The following is a 16,259-nucleotide window of genomic DNA, read 5'->3' as shown; positions in this document are numbered from 1 at the left end:
GGGGGGGGGGGGGGGGGGGGTGGAGCAACCAGGAAGTGTTTATTTTCCTAAGACTATTTCTATCTCCATATCACTTTTACATAAGTTGAGTCTTCACCAAATATGAATCTTTATTCCCAAGCATAGAGACTCACACTAAAGTCCCCAGAACAGGAAAACACGTTGGAACCCTTCCTCCATTCAAATTAAAGAGGCTTATTTAGAGGATCAACAATCCAGGTTTCTTATCTCCTTCCCTCCTGCATTAAGTAAGCAAAGGACGAAGTCTGACTCGCCCATTGGTTGCTATTTTTTCAAATGGCTGAAGATAAAATAAATTTAAGCTAAAAACATTTGGGATATTACTCACCAGCCAGGCTGATGACCAATGGACCAAAGAGAAGGAGCTGAGGTTCAAATTTTTGCTCATTTTTTTCTCTCTAAGTGACTGACATTTGCATTATGATCAAACAGACTGAGAAAAAAAATTAAACCTAAAAAGCTATCTTAGGGCCTATATTTTTGCTTTCACCATTGAATTCACAAAGAAAGAGAATAAAACTGGTTGAAAAACAGCAAGGGAACTTAAAGCTGAGTCAGAGTCCATGACAGCTAGAGAAAAACTGATGTGGCTGCAGGTCAGCTCATGGCTTTAATTCCAGTGGAGGTCCAGGTGGATGCTCTGGCCTTGATCATGTCCAAAGCAGAGGAAAGCCATGACTGTCACACTATCTTTTCATAAATGAATTTCCTCTCTCTTTCTCTGCTCATGTAGATTTTTCTTTATGCACATATTTTAAAAATAGAATCATATAACTTCAGAAAACTGCCATTTCATATTTTTATGCTGTTTATTATGAAAATCGCTTTTCAAAAATATCTTTATAACAATTTTAAATGGCCTGTTTTATTACATGACTATATCCTTACATGACTATCCCAATTAATTCTCTTGTTGTTTGACTATTAGGTTATTTCCAATATTTTGGCTCTGATAAACATTGCTCTGGTGAGCAAATAATTACTATCTTAACAATATACTTCTAGAAGTGGAAAAGCTGGGTCTGAGTATATGCACATTTTAAGATTTTTAATATATATTACCAAACTGCTCTCCTGATAGGCTGTACCAATTTAAACTACCACAAGACAATCATCTCCTGGAAATCATTCCTTTTAATCTTTACTAAATTCATAGGTGATCAATGGCATCCATTTTTTTTCACTGAATTGCTTAAATTTTATTCATTACACCAAATGGTCACTTGCATTTCTTCTTCAATTAAGCAACGTAGGCAAGTTAACTTAACTCTTGTGCTTCAGTTTTCCTCACCTGCAAAATGTGGATATTAATGGTAGTTACCCTATATGGATGTTGTGAGGATTAAAAAGTTAATTCAAGTAAAGCACTTAGAATAATTCCTGACCCATAGCGAGTTCACAGTTATGGCCATTAGATATTTTGAAAAATTCCTGTTCATGTTCTTTATTCATTTTTCTATTTGAGTTTTACCATTTCTTATTGATTTCTTTTTCTCACTGATTTTTAAGAGGTCTTACTACATTGAGATATTTAATCATTGTTTTCTATATGCAATGCAAATATTTTGTCAACTTTATGATTTCCTTTTTCAATATGCTGCTGCTGATTTTTTTGCCATGCAGAAGCTTAAGGATTTAATATCATTAAATCATTCACTTTAAATCAGAAAAAATTACAGAGATTAAATAGTCAAATATGAAAAAAACCGCAAAGGAAAACACGTTTTTAATAATTCTGGTTTGTAAGAAAGAAACGGATAGATTTGACTCCATAAAAGTTTAAAGTTTTTATATTAAAAAAAATCAAACAAACAGAAGAGGTAAGAAAAACACAGAAAAATATTCACAGTATATGACAGACATAAGGCTAATCTCCTTAACATACAAATCTTTGAAAAAAGAAAACATAAAATAAGGAAAAGCTATAAATAGGCAATTCAGAGAAAAAGAAATACAAATGCCCTATTTCACTTATAATCAAAATGAGATATCACTTTTTACATATAGATTTACAAGGATTTTTAAAAATTAATTATGCCCAACACTGTGGTCCTACACAGTTTTGCAGAGTGTTCATTGCACAAGGACAACTGGACGATAGGAGTGAGTTGGGACTGAATTCCTGCTACTCTACTGCCTGTTAAACCATATGCCTGCAGGGCTGCCTCACCCAGAGAGAGTGCTTTCTATTTCTCACAAAGGGCCATATGCTTTAAGAGAGAATGCAGTGGTGGTGAGAGAGTGCAGAAAAAGGAAATCTCATCTAGTGAGCAGATATACTGATACAGTCCTTAGAGATAATTTGGCAGAGTCTATCAAAATAAAACAAACAAATCTTTTGACCCAGCAATTCCATCCCTAGGATTTTACTGGTACAGGTAGTGCGAGATGTTTAGATAAGGATGTTCATTTCAGCTTTGTTCATAATAGCACACACACAAAAGAACCCAGAAACAATATAAAAATACAAACAAAATATAAAAACACAATAGAGTTCTTTTAAAGGAAATTATGAGATATCCACATATTATAATATTGTTTCTAGATTAAAAACATCAATATGGGGCTTCCCTGGTGGCGCAGTGGTTGAGAGTCCGCCTGCCGATGCAGGGGACACGGGTTCGTGCCCTGGTCCGGGAAGATCCCACATGCCGCGGAGCGGCTGGGCCCGTGAGCCATGGCCGCTGAGCCTGCGTGTGCGGAACCTGTGCTCCGCAACGGGAGAGGCCACAACAGTGAGAGGCCCGCATACCGCAAAAAAAAAAAAAAAAAAAAAATCAATATGAAATATTTTCAAGTTTACATTATATGAAAAACTCAAACTCGGGAGCAGCAAGCATATTACGTTTTGCTTGTATTTTGATAAAGATACATACATGAATGAAGATTGTAATGAAAAAAAGTTGTTCATGCTGGCTTATAATTTAAAAGGGAGGGACTAGGGGTCTGGGAGGGAATAAAATTCACTTTTATCCTGAACTGTCTTGTAAAGTTTGACTTTTGATCATATGCATGTTATTTTCATTAAGAAAAATGAACTATCTATTTTTGTTTTACGATTTCTTTTAATACTGGCTTTACAAGGAAATGGATAAATATTCTGGGCAGGGCAGAAATAAGGCCCTGACCAAAATATGGAAACCCAGAAACACAGATAGATATAGGTTCTACCATGGCCTAGGTGTGATCCTACATACTTTATTCACTTGTTCCCTTGTCTTCTAAAAATGAGAAGAGTGGCTTTGTCTGCCCTTTCAACTCAAGGGCTCATGCAAAACAGCCAAGAACTGCTCTGTGGCACAGAACATGGGGTGGGGCTGAAGACTGAAAAAAATAGTCACTAGATTCAAATACCACCCGACAGACAACAGAGCCAGCGTAGCATGCAATTCTTGAAGTTAAAAAGAATGAAAATAATACAAAATTCTCATTCATATAATCATTAGCTTAAAGTAGTCAGACTGCATTGAGAGTATTTGTTGACTCATTCATATACTCAACAAACTTTTTGTACCCAGTCTGTCATGCCCAGTACTTGGCAATGAGAACACTAGAAGTCTCAACCCTTCTAAGGAATGAGGTCAGAGGGTACTGAAACCACCCTATTTGGGGACATACCTGTTTAGCCTGCGCTTAGAAATAATAAATCTAATCCTCAATACAATACGATGAAATCAAAACCAGCAACATATAAAAAAGATTATATATCATATCCAAGTAATCTTTATTGCAGGAATGCAAGGTTGGTTTAACATCTGAAATTAATATAATATGCCATAATTAATACAATGAAGGACAAAAACCGTATGATCATCTCAATAGGGGCAAAAAGAAAAAGTCTTGGACAAAATCTAACAGTTGCATGATAAAGATGCTCACAAACTAAGAACAGAAGGGAACTTTTTGATAAAGGGCATCTATGAAAAAACCACAGCTAACATGACATTTAATGCTGAAAGACTGATCGCTTTCCTCCTTAGATCAGGAACAAGACAAGAATGTTCACTCTTGCCTCTTCTCTTTAACATTATACTGCATATTAAGTGAGGGCAACTAGACAGGGAAAAGAAATAAAAGACATTCAGATGGAAGAGACGAAGTAAAAGTATCTCTGTTTGCACATGACCTTGTATATAAATCGTGTACGTAATGTGATCTTGTATACAGAAATACCAAGGAATCCACTGAAAAATTATTAGGACTAAAAGAATGAGTTCACCAAATTTACAGGGTACAAGATCAATATATAAAAATCAATTTTCTATATTCTATACACTAGAAAGCCACATTCTGAAAATGAAATAAGAGTGCAATTTCATTTAAAATAGCATAAAAATACTGATAAATTTAACAAGACTTATACACTGAAAACTAAAACACATTGTGGAAAAAAATCAAAGAAGATCTAAATAAATGGAAAGACACTGTACATTTCCATTTCTTGTCTTTATGGGTTGAAACACTTCATATTGTTAAGAGAGCAATATTATTCAAATTGATCTACAAGTTCAACACAATCCCTATCAATGTCTCAGCTGGATTTTTTGCAGACATTGACAAACTGATTATAAAATTCATTCGAAAATGCAAGGGGACCAAAATAGCCAAAACAATCTTGGAAAAGAACAAAGTGAGAAGACTCACACTTTTCTATTTCAAAACTTAGTACAAAGCTACAGTAATCTTGACAGTGTAGCATATTACTAGACATATACATCAATGGGATAGAATTGAGAGTTCAGGAATAAGTTTGACATATATGGTCATCTGATTTTTGACAAGGGTACTGAGACAATTCAACAGGGAAAGAATCAACTTTTCGAAAAATGGTCCTGGACAATTGGATATTCACACGCAAAAGAATGAAACTGGAACCTACACCACACTACACATAAATATTAAAAATGTATCACAGACCTAAATGTAAGAGCTAAAATTATAAAACTCTTAGAAGGAAACATATGTGTAAATCTTGACAGTGGTTAGTTTATGGTTTCCTAGATAGGAGACCAAAAGTGCAAACAACAACAACAACAAAATAGATAAACTGAACACAATAAAAAATTTCAGTTGCAAATCATAGTATCAAGAAAGTGAAAACACAACTCTGAAAATGGGAGAAAGTATTTGCAAATCATATATCTGATAAGGGACTTGTATCCAGTATACAAAGAACTCTTATAACTCAATAATAGCAAGTCAAATCACCCAATTAAAATTAAGCAAAGGATCTGAATAGACATTTCTCCAAAGAAGATATACAAATGGCCAATAAGCACACAAAAAGATGCTCAATGTCATAAGTAGTCAGGGAAATGCAAATCAAAACCACAATGAAATACAACTTCACACTTACTAGATTAGCCATAATCAAAAGACAGTAACAAGTGTTGAAGAGGCTGTGGAGAAATTGGAACCTTCATATACTGCTGGAGGCAATGTAAAATGGTACAGCCGCTTTGGAAAACTGGCAGTTCCTTAAAATATAACATAACAAAGATAGAGTTACCATACGACCCAGCAATTCCACTCCTAGATATATACCCAAGAGAAATAAAAACATATGTTCACAAAAACTTTTACCTGAAGTTCACGGCAGCACCGTTCAGAGAGTCAAGAGGTAAAAATAACCCAAATGTCCATCAACTGATGGATGGATAAATAAAATGTGGTATATTAATACAGTGGGATATTATTTGGCAATAAGAAGAAATGAAGTACTGATACATGCTACAACATGGATGACCCCTGAAAACATTATGCCAGGTGAAAGAAGCCAGTCACAAAAGGCGTGTTGTGTTGTATGATCCCACTTATACAAATTCTTCAGAATAAGCAAAGCTACAGAAGCAGAAAGTGAATTAGTGGACTCCTAGGGCTAGGAGTCAGGGGTTGAGAAGGATGGGAACAGGGAATGATGGTTGCAGAACACAATGAATATACTGAAAAACAACGAATTGTACACTTTCGATGGGTGAATTTTATGGCATGTTAATTAAATGTCAATAAAGCTGTTTTAAAAAATAGAAATAATGGGCTTCCCGGGTGGCACAGTGGTTGAGAGTCCGCCTGCCGATGCAGGGGACGCGGGTTCGTGCCCCGGTCCGGGAAGATCCCACATGCCACGGAGCGGCTGGGGCCGTGAGCCATGGCCGCTAAGCCTGCGCATCCGGAGCCTGTGCTCCGCAACGGGACAGGCCACAACAGTGAGAGGCCTGCGTACAGCAAAAAAAAAAAGAAAAGAAAAGAAAAGAAAAGAAATAATGACTCTAACTGCACGTTTTCAGAAATCATTATTACTTGGTCTTCTTAGAACCTAGATGCAGCCCTAAGCTGAAAGGCTCAAAAGAGCCTGAAATCAAGAAAGAAAAGCAAGCTAACTTGTGGCCTATAGTGCTGATCTTTACAAAAGCCCAAACTGAGCAACAAGTATAAACTATCAGACTCTGTGCTATTGACTGCTTAGACTCAAACAGATTTTCCCCGTTAAGCATTTACGATGGGAATCCTCTTCGCCACTGTAATCCCTAGCAGCCACTCTAGACTTTAACAACTAGTAGATGCCTGAGATCACACAGAACAAAAGATCTTCACACCACTTATGAAGCCAGTGGCAAACAGCTAACGAGGAGTGAACAAAATACTTGGAAGGGTAGAGGGTTTGACATTGTCAGACTCAGAGAAGAACACCAACATGAATATAAAACTTAAGAGATGGCAACCAAATGTTCTGTTTTTGTTGTTTTTTCATTTTCATTTGGAATCTAAAGGCAAAACTTAAGGGAAATGGAGTGATAGTAATACACTTAGAGGATATAAATGGATATCATGAGAAAACTGCTCCGCTCTTAACAGTAAAAAACTTCAGTCATAGCAACTATCATCCCTTAACCAACAAAACAAAACCAAAAAAAACCCTCTACTCATGATGTCTGAATTGGTCACTCCAAGATACACGAACTTTTAATCAACTTAACGGAGGACCTGTAATTTAAGTATAACACCATTCCATGAGAGAGTTCTCTGAAATATCTTTCATGGTCAAGCATAACTTTTTGTTTAAATTACTTATAAATAAACTGCCCAATCTCTTGACATGATTAGTCATTGTATTAGGAATTACATATTAGAAATTACAGCAATCTGGGTATTTTTTGCTATACTGGGTTAAGAGTTAGGAAGGTCACATTTTAGTATTCTACTTTGCTTCTTAGGCATCATTTATGTAACGTTCCTTGATTTTTAAAAATGCAAAATTCACTTTTCTAATATTAACCCTAACAATACTTTGTGGCTAAAGAACTAAATTCAGGGCAGTACTTTATACCTGTTGTATTGGAGCACTGATCTAACTCTATGCTTTGCCTGCGCTGAAATTTAAAAATATAACTCTTCCTTGAAATGAAAGAAGTCACACTGCTTTAAAGTAAGACAAAGGAAAGTAAGCCTTAATTGCACAAAATAGTTTACTAAAATTAAGATCCTAATCAACACTCCCCCTCAAATTCCCAAAAAGCTATCAACATGAAGTCTCTTCTGTTCGGCAGCAGCGCTGTACAACCTTGTCAATGACAGTAAGGGAAGGTGTGATCTTTTTTGGATTCTGATTCCTCTCCTTTGCCGACGGCTGGTTCTCCTGAGGCATTAACATAAGCCGGAGCAAAGCTTACGATATTTCAGGGAGTGAAGCTCTACAATATAAACAAACTCATGCTGGGGGAGGCTGGAATGGTAGAATGCTATCCAGTTAGAGACATCCTGGAGCAGATTAAAACAACAACAACAAAAAAAAGAACCCTTCATCTCTGCCCTGTCATTTCCTTTCAGCAAGATCCTGTTGATGTTTACACAATTTGAAAAGTGTATCAAATATCTCAAGGAATAACGTAAATGCCCCCTTTGAGGTTTTGTTTTTTAATTCTTGATGGAAAAACATATCAAAATAGTATCTTTTAAGTATGTTTCATTATCCAATCACAAGTACCGCCACCAAAAAGTTGTTTATCCCTACACTACTGGAGAAACGCCAGACGTACCTTCCTTCCTTTTTTTTTTTTAAAAAAAGAAAATGTTAAAAAGAGACTTAAAACAGGGCAGTACAGCTCAGAAACATTACACGCGTTTCCATCAAACGATCTTTAGTCCTGAATAACCGGGTTCATGAAATGTTTCCCCAAGTTTTATAGCTTGTGTCTAATAAACAAGTATCATTTGAAACAATTAAGCTTTTTTCTCTTGGTTATTAAGTATTCAGCGTTCTGCCAGGATAAAAGAAGGCAAACAGCACTTCTACTCCGAAACACAAACCATAAATCAGTTGACAAGCTTGAAAGAATTCAGTTCTAGTCTGTTCGGAAGCCAAGTGTAAATACAGAAAAACCTGCTGGCGAGTTTATCTTGCTCTTTAAGTTTCGCGTTTTTAAAACAAAGCAATACGCCAATGGCGTTTCTCGTAAATTTCAGGCTCAGAAAAGATTCAGAGAAACACGAAAGCGAGGCATCTCGGAGAGAAAATGGAGCCTGTGCCTTTAAGGTAAAATCGGCTGGATCCCAAAAGGCATTCCACTTTTCCACGACAAAGAGTTTGGGGGAGCGCTACCTCTCGGGTTTCTCGGAGGGACTTGGCGGGTTCGGGCAGAGCCCGGCTCGCCGAGGAGCCCTCGACCGCCCAGGCTGCCCCGAGCCAGCTCAGCACCCGCGGGGCGGGAGCGCATCGCGTGCGCCCCGGACTCACCGCTGCTGGGCTGCGGGGACAGCGTGGAGACAGAGGTCTGGCCCATGTCTCGGGTCGCAGGGCCAGGTCGGGCGATCACGCGGCTCTTTTGGTCCTTGGATCATGGGTCCGCTCGCAGACAGATTCCCAAGCGTTCATTTCCCGGTCCGTGCGGAGCTGCCCGCCGGGTCCCCTCACCTTCGCGGGTCTCCCAGCCCGGCCGGCCGCAGCCGGCGCGGCGGATCCTGCGCAGCGGATGCCTGTCATTCCTCTATGCAGATTAGCTGGGGTCAAGGGTCACGGGGGAGGAGAGAGGGGGAGTGGGCGACTGGGGAGGTGGAATGAGGGGGGCGAGGAAGTGGGGAGGGGAGAGGCCCGGGCTGGTCCAGCCGCGCCTGCGGGGGCTGTGAGACCCGCGACCCCCCGCAGAGTAGCAGAGAGTACGGGTGACTCCCGTTTAACTTAAAAGGTTCCCTGTCAAATGATCCTTTAAGGCTGGAAGAAAAGGAATTAAAGTACTTAGTCACGGTACTTAATTTAAGAAAATTTGTTTCGTTAAAGCTAGTTCCTTCCTCACATTGTTTGCTGATATATGTGTGCATTTTTTTTCCTTTTAAAAGTTTTCTTCCTTTTAACAAGTGGAATTTTAAAAAGCAGTATTAGTGGCCTCAATCAGGTTGAACAATAAATCTGAATGATGGATCTATGTGTGAGATCAACAAAGTATACACTTTGCTCTCTACCACCTAGACTCTGGGAAGTTCACCTCTCCTATATTCAGAAGAATCACTGTGAGACTATCAAACTGCGTAGTAAGGTGTTTAAAATATACAAAAGGTGAAAACAACAGTAATTTATTTTAGAAGCCAACATTCCATAAAAGTTAAATTAAATCCTACTGTAATTAAATCTCAACTGCAAACTCCTTAAAAATATGAATACAAATAAATACTGTTAATGTGAAATCTAGATGCCATATCTATCTCCATCTATCTGTCGATCACTCTATAGATAGATCGATAGATAGATGGAGATAGATATGGCATTAGACTGGATGGTGGTTACATAAATGTGGTTCATTTTAAGAAAATTCATTTAATTGTATACTATGATTTGTGCATTTTTCTGAATGTATATGTTTCATTAAAAAGTTATTTTTGAGGCTTCCCTGGTGGCGCAGTGGTTGGGAATCGGCCTGCTAATACAGGGGACTCTGGTTCGAGCCCTGGTCTGGGAGGATCCCACATGCCGCGGAGCAACTAGGCCCGTGAGCCACAACTACTGAGCCTGCGCGTCTGGAGCCTGTGCTCCGCAACAAGAGAGGCCGCGATACTGAGAGGCCTGCACACCGCAATGAAGAGTGGCCCCCCCTTGCCACAACTAGAGAAAGCCCTCACACAGAAACGATGACCCAACACAGCAAAAATAAATAAATAAATTACTAAACTCTTACCCCCAACATCATCTTTAAAAAAAAAAAAAGTTTTTTTTAAGTGTTGTTTTTTTTTTTCTGGCCAGGCCACTAGGCTTATGGGATCAAACCCAGGGCCCCGGCAGCAAGAGTACCGAGTCCTAACCACTGGCCACCAGGGGATTCCCAAAAAAGAGTATTTTTTTAATTTTTAAATTTGTTTTTATTGGAGTATAGTTGATTTACAATGTTGTGTTAGTTTTTGCTGTACAGCAAAGTGAATCAGTTATACATATGCATATATCCACTTTTTTAGATTCTTTTCCCATATAGGTCATTAGTATTGAGTAGAGTTTCCTGTGCTATACAGTAGGTCCCCATTTGTTATCTTTTTTATATATAATAGTGTGTATATGTCAATCCCGATCTCCCAATTTATCCGTCCCCAACAGTGTATTTTTAAAAAAACTATATTTAGCTCACTTGCCACAGCTTTCACTTTTTAGGTTATCCTAGACATTCAACTCTGAACTATTAAAAATCTATATAGTATATAATCATTAGAAAAATGCAAATCAAAACTACAATGAGGTATCACCTCACACTGGTCAGAATGGCCATCATCAAAAAATCTACAAATAATAAGTGCTTGAGAGGGTGTGGAGAAAAGGAAACCCTCCTACACTGTTGATGGGAATGTAAATTGGTGCAGCCAGTAGGAGAACGGTATGGAGGTTCTTTAAAAAACTAAAAATAGAGCTACCATATGATCCTGCAATCCCAGTCCTGGGCATATATCAAGAGAAGACCATAATTCGAAAAGATACATGCACCCCAATATTCATTGCAGCACTATTTACAATAGCCAGGACATGGAAGCAACCTAAATGTCCATCAATGGAGAAATAGATAAAGAAGATGTGGTACAGGGCTTCCCTGGTGGCGCAGTGGTTAAGACTCCACCTGCCAATGCAGGGAACATGGGTTTGATCCCTGGTCCGGGAAGATCCCACATGCCGTGGAGCAACTAAGCCCGTGCGCCACAACTACTGAGCCTGTGTGCCACAACTAGAGCCTGTGCTCTAGAACCCTCGAGCCACAACTACTGAGCCTGCGTGCCACAACTACTGAAGCCTGCACACCTAGAGCCTGTGCTCCGCAACAAGAGAAGCCACCGCAATGAGAAGCCCACGCACCGCAACGAAGAGTAGCCCCTACTTGTCACAACTAGAGAAAGCCCGGGCGCAGCAACAAAGACCCAATGCAGCCAAAAATAAATAAATAAATTATTTTTTTTAAAAAGATGTGGTACATATATACAATGGAATATTACTCAGCCATAAAAAGAAACGAAATTGAGTTATCTGTAGTGAGGTGGATGGACCTGGAGTCTGTCATACAGAGTGAAGTAAGTCAGAAAGAGAAAAACAAATACCGTATGCTAACACATATATATGGAATCTAAGAGAAAAAAAAAAGGGTCATGAATAACCTTGGGGTAAGATGGGAATAAAGACACAGACCTACTAGAGAATGGACTTGAGGACACCAGGAGGGGGAAGGGTAAGCTGGGATGCAGTGAGAGAGTGGCATGGACATATATACACCACCAAATGTAAAATAGATAGCTAGTGGGAAGTAGTCACATGGCACAGGGAGATCACCTCGGTGCTTTGTGACCACCTAGAGGGGTGGGATAGGGAGGGTGGGAGGGAGACACAAGAGGGAGGAGATATGGGGACATATGTATACGTACAGCTGATTCACGTTGTTATAAAGCAGAAACTAACACACCATTGTAAAGCACTTATATTCCAATAAAGATGTTAAAAAAAAAAAAAAAAGATCACATAGACTTGCTTTGTTTTTTTGAAAGACATTTGCTTGTCTGTTTCATCATTTAAGTTGCCCTCTTTTTTTCACACCCAAATAGCCCACCCTCTACTGTGGGGAAAACTTTTTCCCTAGAATAGTGTGATCAATTATCTACTTCCTTTTGACTAATTCACTCTTAAGAAACACTGATTTTTTTTTTTGAGTGGCTAAAAGACTTTATCAAATTATTTAAAATGTTGGTATCTATGTATTCACATGTATACATAAAACAATTACATAGAATCTTCAGATCACTGGGGTGCTAATGGGGTACACACATGAGCCTGGCAGGAACTCAAATGAGACCAGGCTTGGAGGCATAGGGCTTTGGAAAATTGGACGTCCTTCTAAGGACCTGAGAGGAGTGGGGTGACGAGGAAATGGCCACTTCAGGAGTTTGGCTTAACCCCACTGCTCAGAGCTCCACCTCAAGCTCCTTTCCCATCTTCACAGGAAGGGAACCCATCTTCAGACTGTATCCCCACTACATACAAGCCAAGTCCCTAAAATCTTGCTGTGGCAAACACACACAGGAATCCACTGGGCCAGGTCTTTTTTAAATAAATTTATTTATTTATATTTATTTTTGGCTGTGTTGGGTTTCGTTTCTGTGCGAGGGCTTTCTCTAGCTGCGGCGAGCAGGGGCCACTCTTCATCCTGGTGCGCAGGCCTCTCACTATTCGCAGCCTCTCTTGTTGCGGAGCACAGGCTCCAGACGCGCAGGCTCAGTAGTTGTGGCTCATGGGACCAGTTGCTCCGCGGCATGTGGGATCCTCCCAGACCAGGGCTCAAACCTGTGTCCCCTGCATTGGCAGGCAGATTCTCAACCACTGCACCACCAGGGAAGCCCCTGGACCAGGTCTTTATAAATATATTTATATCAGAGAAAAGCAAGGCACTTTGGGAGCATTACGGCTCACTCTCCTACATACATCATTCTGGACAGAAAGTAAAAATTGGTTAGTTTCTCAAGCAAGTTAAATGAGTAAAGTTAATACAATAACAAAATTGTTCCCTAGCCCTTCCTGAGGCACAGGTTGAGGCGCATCTCTAGGTGACACCTGGTCCCAGGTCATCTGGACCCCGGCAGAGCTCAAAAACTGATGCCCCCAGCTATCTATTTTACGTTTGGTAGTGTATATATGTCCATGCCACTCTCTCACTTTGTCACAGCTTACCCTTCCCCCTCCCCATACCCTCAAGTCCATTCTCTAGTAGGTCTGTGTCTTTATTCCCGTCTTACCCCTAGGTTCTTCATGACATTTTTTTTTCTTAGATTCCATATATATGTGTTAGCATATGGTATTTGTCTTTCTCTTTCTGACTTACTTCACTCTGTATGGCAGACTCTAGGTCCATCCACCTCACTACAAATAACTCAATTTTGTTTCTTTTTATGGAAGAGACATATACATATGTATATGTATAACTGATTCACTTTGTTATAAAGCAGAAACTCACACACCATTGTAAAACAATTATACTCCAATAAAGATGAAAATATCAAAATAAAAACAACAAACTGATGCCCCCAGGAAGCCTGACATCTCTGCTGAGCAAAAGCCCCTGGCCTTGGGCCACTGCCCCCTCCCCAGGCCCTGAGGTCAGATGACGGGGGTTGCAGTGGGAGGCATGCGGAAAGCAGAGCTGGGACACAGTGGGAATGCTTAAGCAGGGTCACCAAAGCCACAGAGACTTCAGTCTATCCAAGCTGGTGCTGCAGAGCAGGAGGATCAGCTCCACAAAGAAACCCTGATATGTTTTAACAAAACTGAGGATTAACCAAGATGTGAGTTCTAATTAGGACAATGAAATTAATCCTAACTAAATTTCCTTTTAAAGTGGAAAGCTGCTGTGTTTGGGAACACGTTCCATCTGGGGGGAGTTCAGCAGTGAGAGTAAACAATTATAATGGCTCTTCTATCTCTTCCTTTAAATTGTCTTAAAACAACAACCACCAAAAAAAAAAAAAAGACCAGGTTGAGTGTTCTCTCAATCTAAACTGAGAGGAGGAAATTCTCACTCTTCTTTCCATTAATAAAGCCTAATTGATAAGGGAGGTCACTGATTAGAGGAAATATACCATAAATTTTGCACATCAGACTATGTAAATACAATGATTTTCTTTGAAATTAACAAAAGCTAAACTTTGATGTACAATGTCATTTTTGCTATCAATACTTCTTTTCCTTGAGAAACAATAATGTGTTTCTTTTTATTTCTTCTGCAAATTCATATTTCAAACATCAAAGGGGTACTCTATAGCTCTAGTCTTTCAGGATTTACTAAATCCATCTATATTTACCTTATTCAAAACCTTTCATGATTTGCTAGTTAATATAATCTTAGCCTCATCTGGGATTCTTATAATCCCCCGATCAGGTTACACACTTTCCTCTGAAATTTTTCCAGTTCCATTACATTATCCTTGAAGCATGTCAACCAAAACTGCAGGAAGTGGGCATTAAAGTTCCATTATAAGGGTGGCACAGTTTATTCTATTTTGTTTCCAGTGCTTCCGATGAGGCTTGGTGTTTTAACAGCCTTTTCATCACAGCTAACAAATTATATTAATGAACATAGAATCTAAGTCTACAGAAATCCCTAAATTCCATTTATAGGTCATAACATAAAGGTTAGAATTTATCATCCAACAAGAGTATGTTAAGATAATTTCCCGCCCCCCCAGGGGCTTCCCTGGTGGCGCAGTGGTTGAGAGTCCGCCTGCCAATGCAGGGGACACGGGTTCGAGCCCTGGTCTTGGAAGATCCCACATGCCGCGGAGCAACTAAGCTCATGTGCCACAACTACTGAGCCCGCGCACCACAACTACTGAAGCCCATGCGCCTAGAGCCCGTGCTCCGCAGCAAGAGAAGCCACCACAATGAGAAACACACGCACCACAATGAAGAGTAGCCCCCGCTCGCCTCAAGTAAAGAAAGCCTGCGCGCAGTGACGAAGACCCATCACAACCAAATATAAATAAAATAAATAAACTTATTAAAAAGATAATTTTCCCCCAAATTGCCCTTTTCTTGCCTCATTACAGCTCATCTGCTATTATTCAGCCAACTCACAGTTTTACTAAGAGCTCTGCATGTTAATCCCTCAAGTTTATAGTTTAACGGTGGGAATGTTTAATGTCATCTGAAAAAAATGGATGTTTCTCTGTGTTACCTCTTTCCAGAGAATTTATAAAATTGCTTAAGAAGATTAGTGCCAACATCTAACTTTGAGGAAATGATCTATTTATAACTCTTCAGCATTGGTCCTGTTCTTCAGTCTGTATTTCTAGACCAATCTCTCATCCAGTGATATCCTGGTAAATGCTCAACAACTGGTTTGATCTGGGGGTGGGACAAGACTGATGTGCGATTTGTGTTTGCTGTTTTCTATGATATACGTACTTCTACAACGACCAATTCAATGAGTGGTCAGCTGGCTCGCAAAATTTATGTCAACTGGTTTGCCAAGTTTCTGGAAATTTAACAACGGGCCTCTATGAGCAGGCTTCAGCGTAGCACCACTTTCATGTTTTTTAATATGCTGTCATCAAATCATACCGTGACTGATTGTGAGAAATAGTTGATGTTAAACCTTCCTAAAAATATGGACTGACAGCATCTTCTGATTTTTTCCATTATCCAGTCTAAATATTTTTGAACCCCTGAAAGACCTTCTGTGATTTATTCCTTTACTTCCGGAAAGAAATTAAATTTGGTGGATTAGTTAGAGCGAATTTCCCCTCCCGGAAACTGGTTTGCATTTTGACAAAGAGGTTGTACTTCTTGAGGTTTTCAAGCATTTTACCCTATAACACAGATTTCACTGGCTTGTAGGAGTTATTAAATTCATCCATCTCGGGTACCCAAAGTGACCCTTGCACTTTTTATGGGTGGAAATCACTAGTTCCATTAGATAAAAGTTAAAAGCAGACATACACCTAAACTTTAGCAATCTATTTGTGGAAAGGTCATTTCCTACCAGGTCAAAGTCCAAATTGTAGGCATACAATTTGGTGACTAGAAAGATGGTTTACAATGAGTACAGTCACCATTACCAAGTCCTGTAACTTAGGTCACTGACAGGCTTTTCTAGTGGCCAAATCTCAGCTTGGAGTAGGAGAAAGAGTGAGATCTTCCTCCCTCAAAGCACAGATGCCATGAATACTCATCCTAGGTGTCTGGTTTCCTGGCTGCTGCTGGCTCTGCTAGGACCGCACTTTTTTTTTTTTTTTTT

At 39.4% G+C, this 16,259-nt stretch overlaps 1 protein-coding gene across 2 annotated transcripts in view; it reads right to left on the bottom strand.

Annotated features, from left to right (window-relative positions):
* Window positions 1-16,259, bottom strand: part of PHACTR2 (phosphatase and actin regulator 2) — a 198,391-nt gene that overhangs the window by 128,849 nt on the left and 53,283 nt on the right. Inside the window, exon 1 of one of the 2 annotated variants that reach the window (XM_007450313.1) lies at window positions 8,756-8,992. The exons of the other annotated variant lie outside the window; for it this stretch is intronic. Coding sequence (XP_007450375.1) covers window positions 8,756-8,801 — 46 coding nt within the window. The 5' untranslated portion in view covers window positions 8,802-8,992. Of the gene's footprint in view, window positions 1-8,755; window positions 8,993-16,259 lie in introns of those variants that run through there. 2 annotated transcript variants of the gene reach the window in all.

Source organism: Lipotes vexillifer, unplaced genomic scaffold (assembly GCF_000442215.2).
Source record: "Lipotes vexillifer unplaced genomic scaffold, Lipotes_vexillifer_v1.1 scaffold112, whole genome shotgun sequence".
In the NCBI taxonomy this organism is placed as follows: Eukaryota; Metazoa; Chordata; class Mammalia; order Artiodactyla; family Lipotidae; genus Lipotes; species Lipotes vexillifer.
Note: the sequence above shows the minus strand (reverse complement) of the source record. Positions and strands in the feature narration are given on the sequence as shown.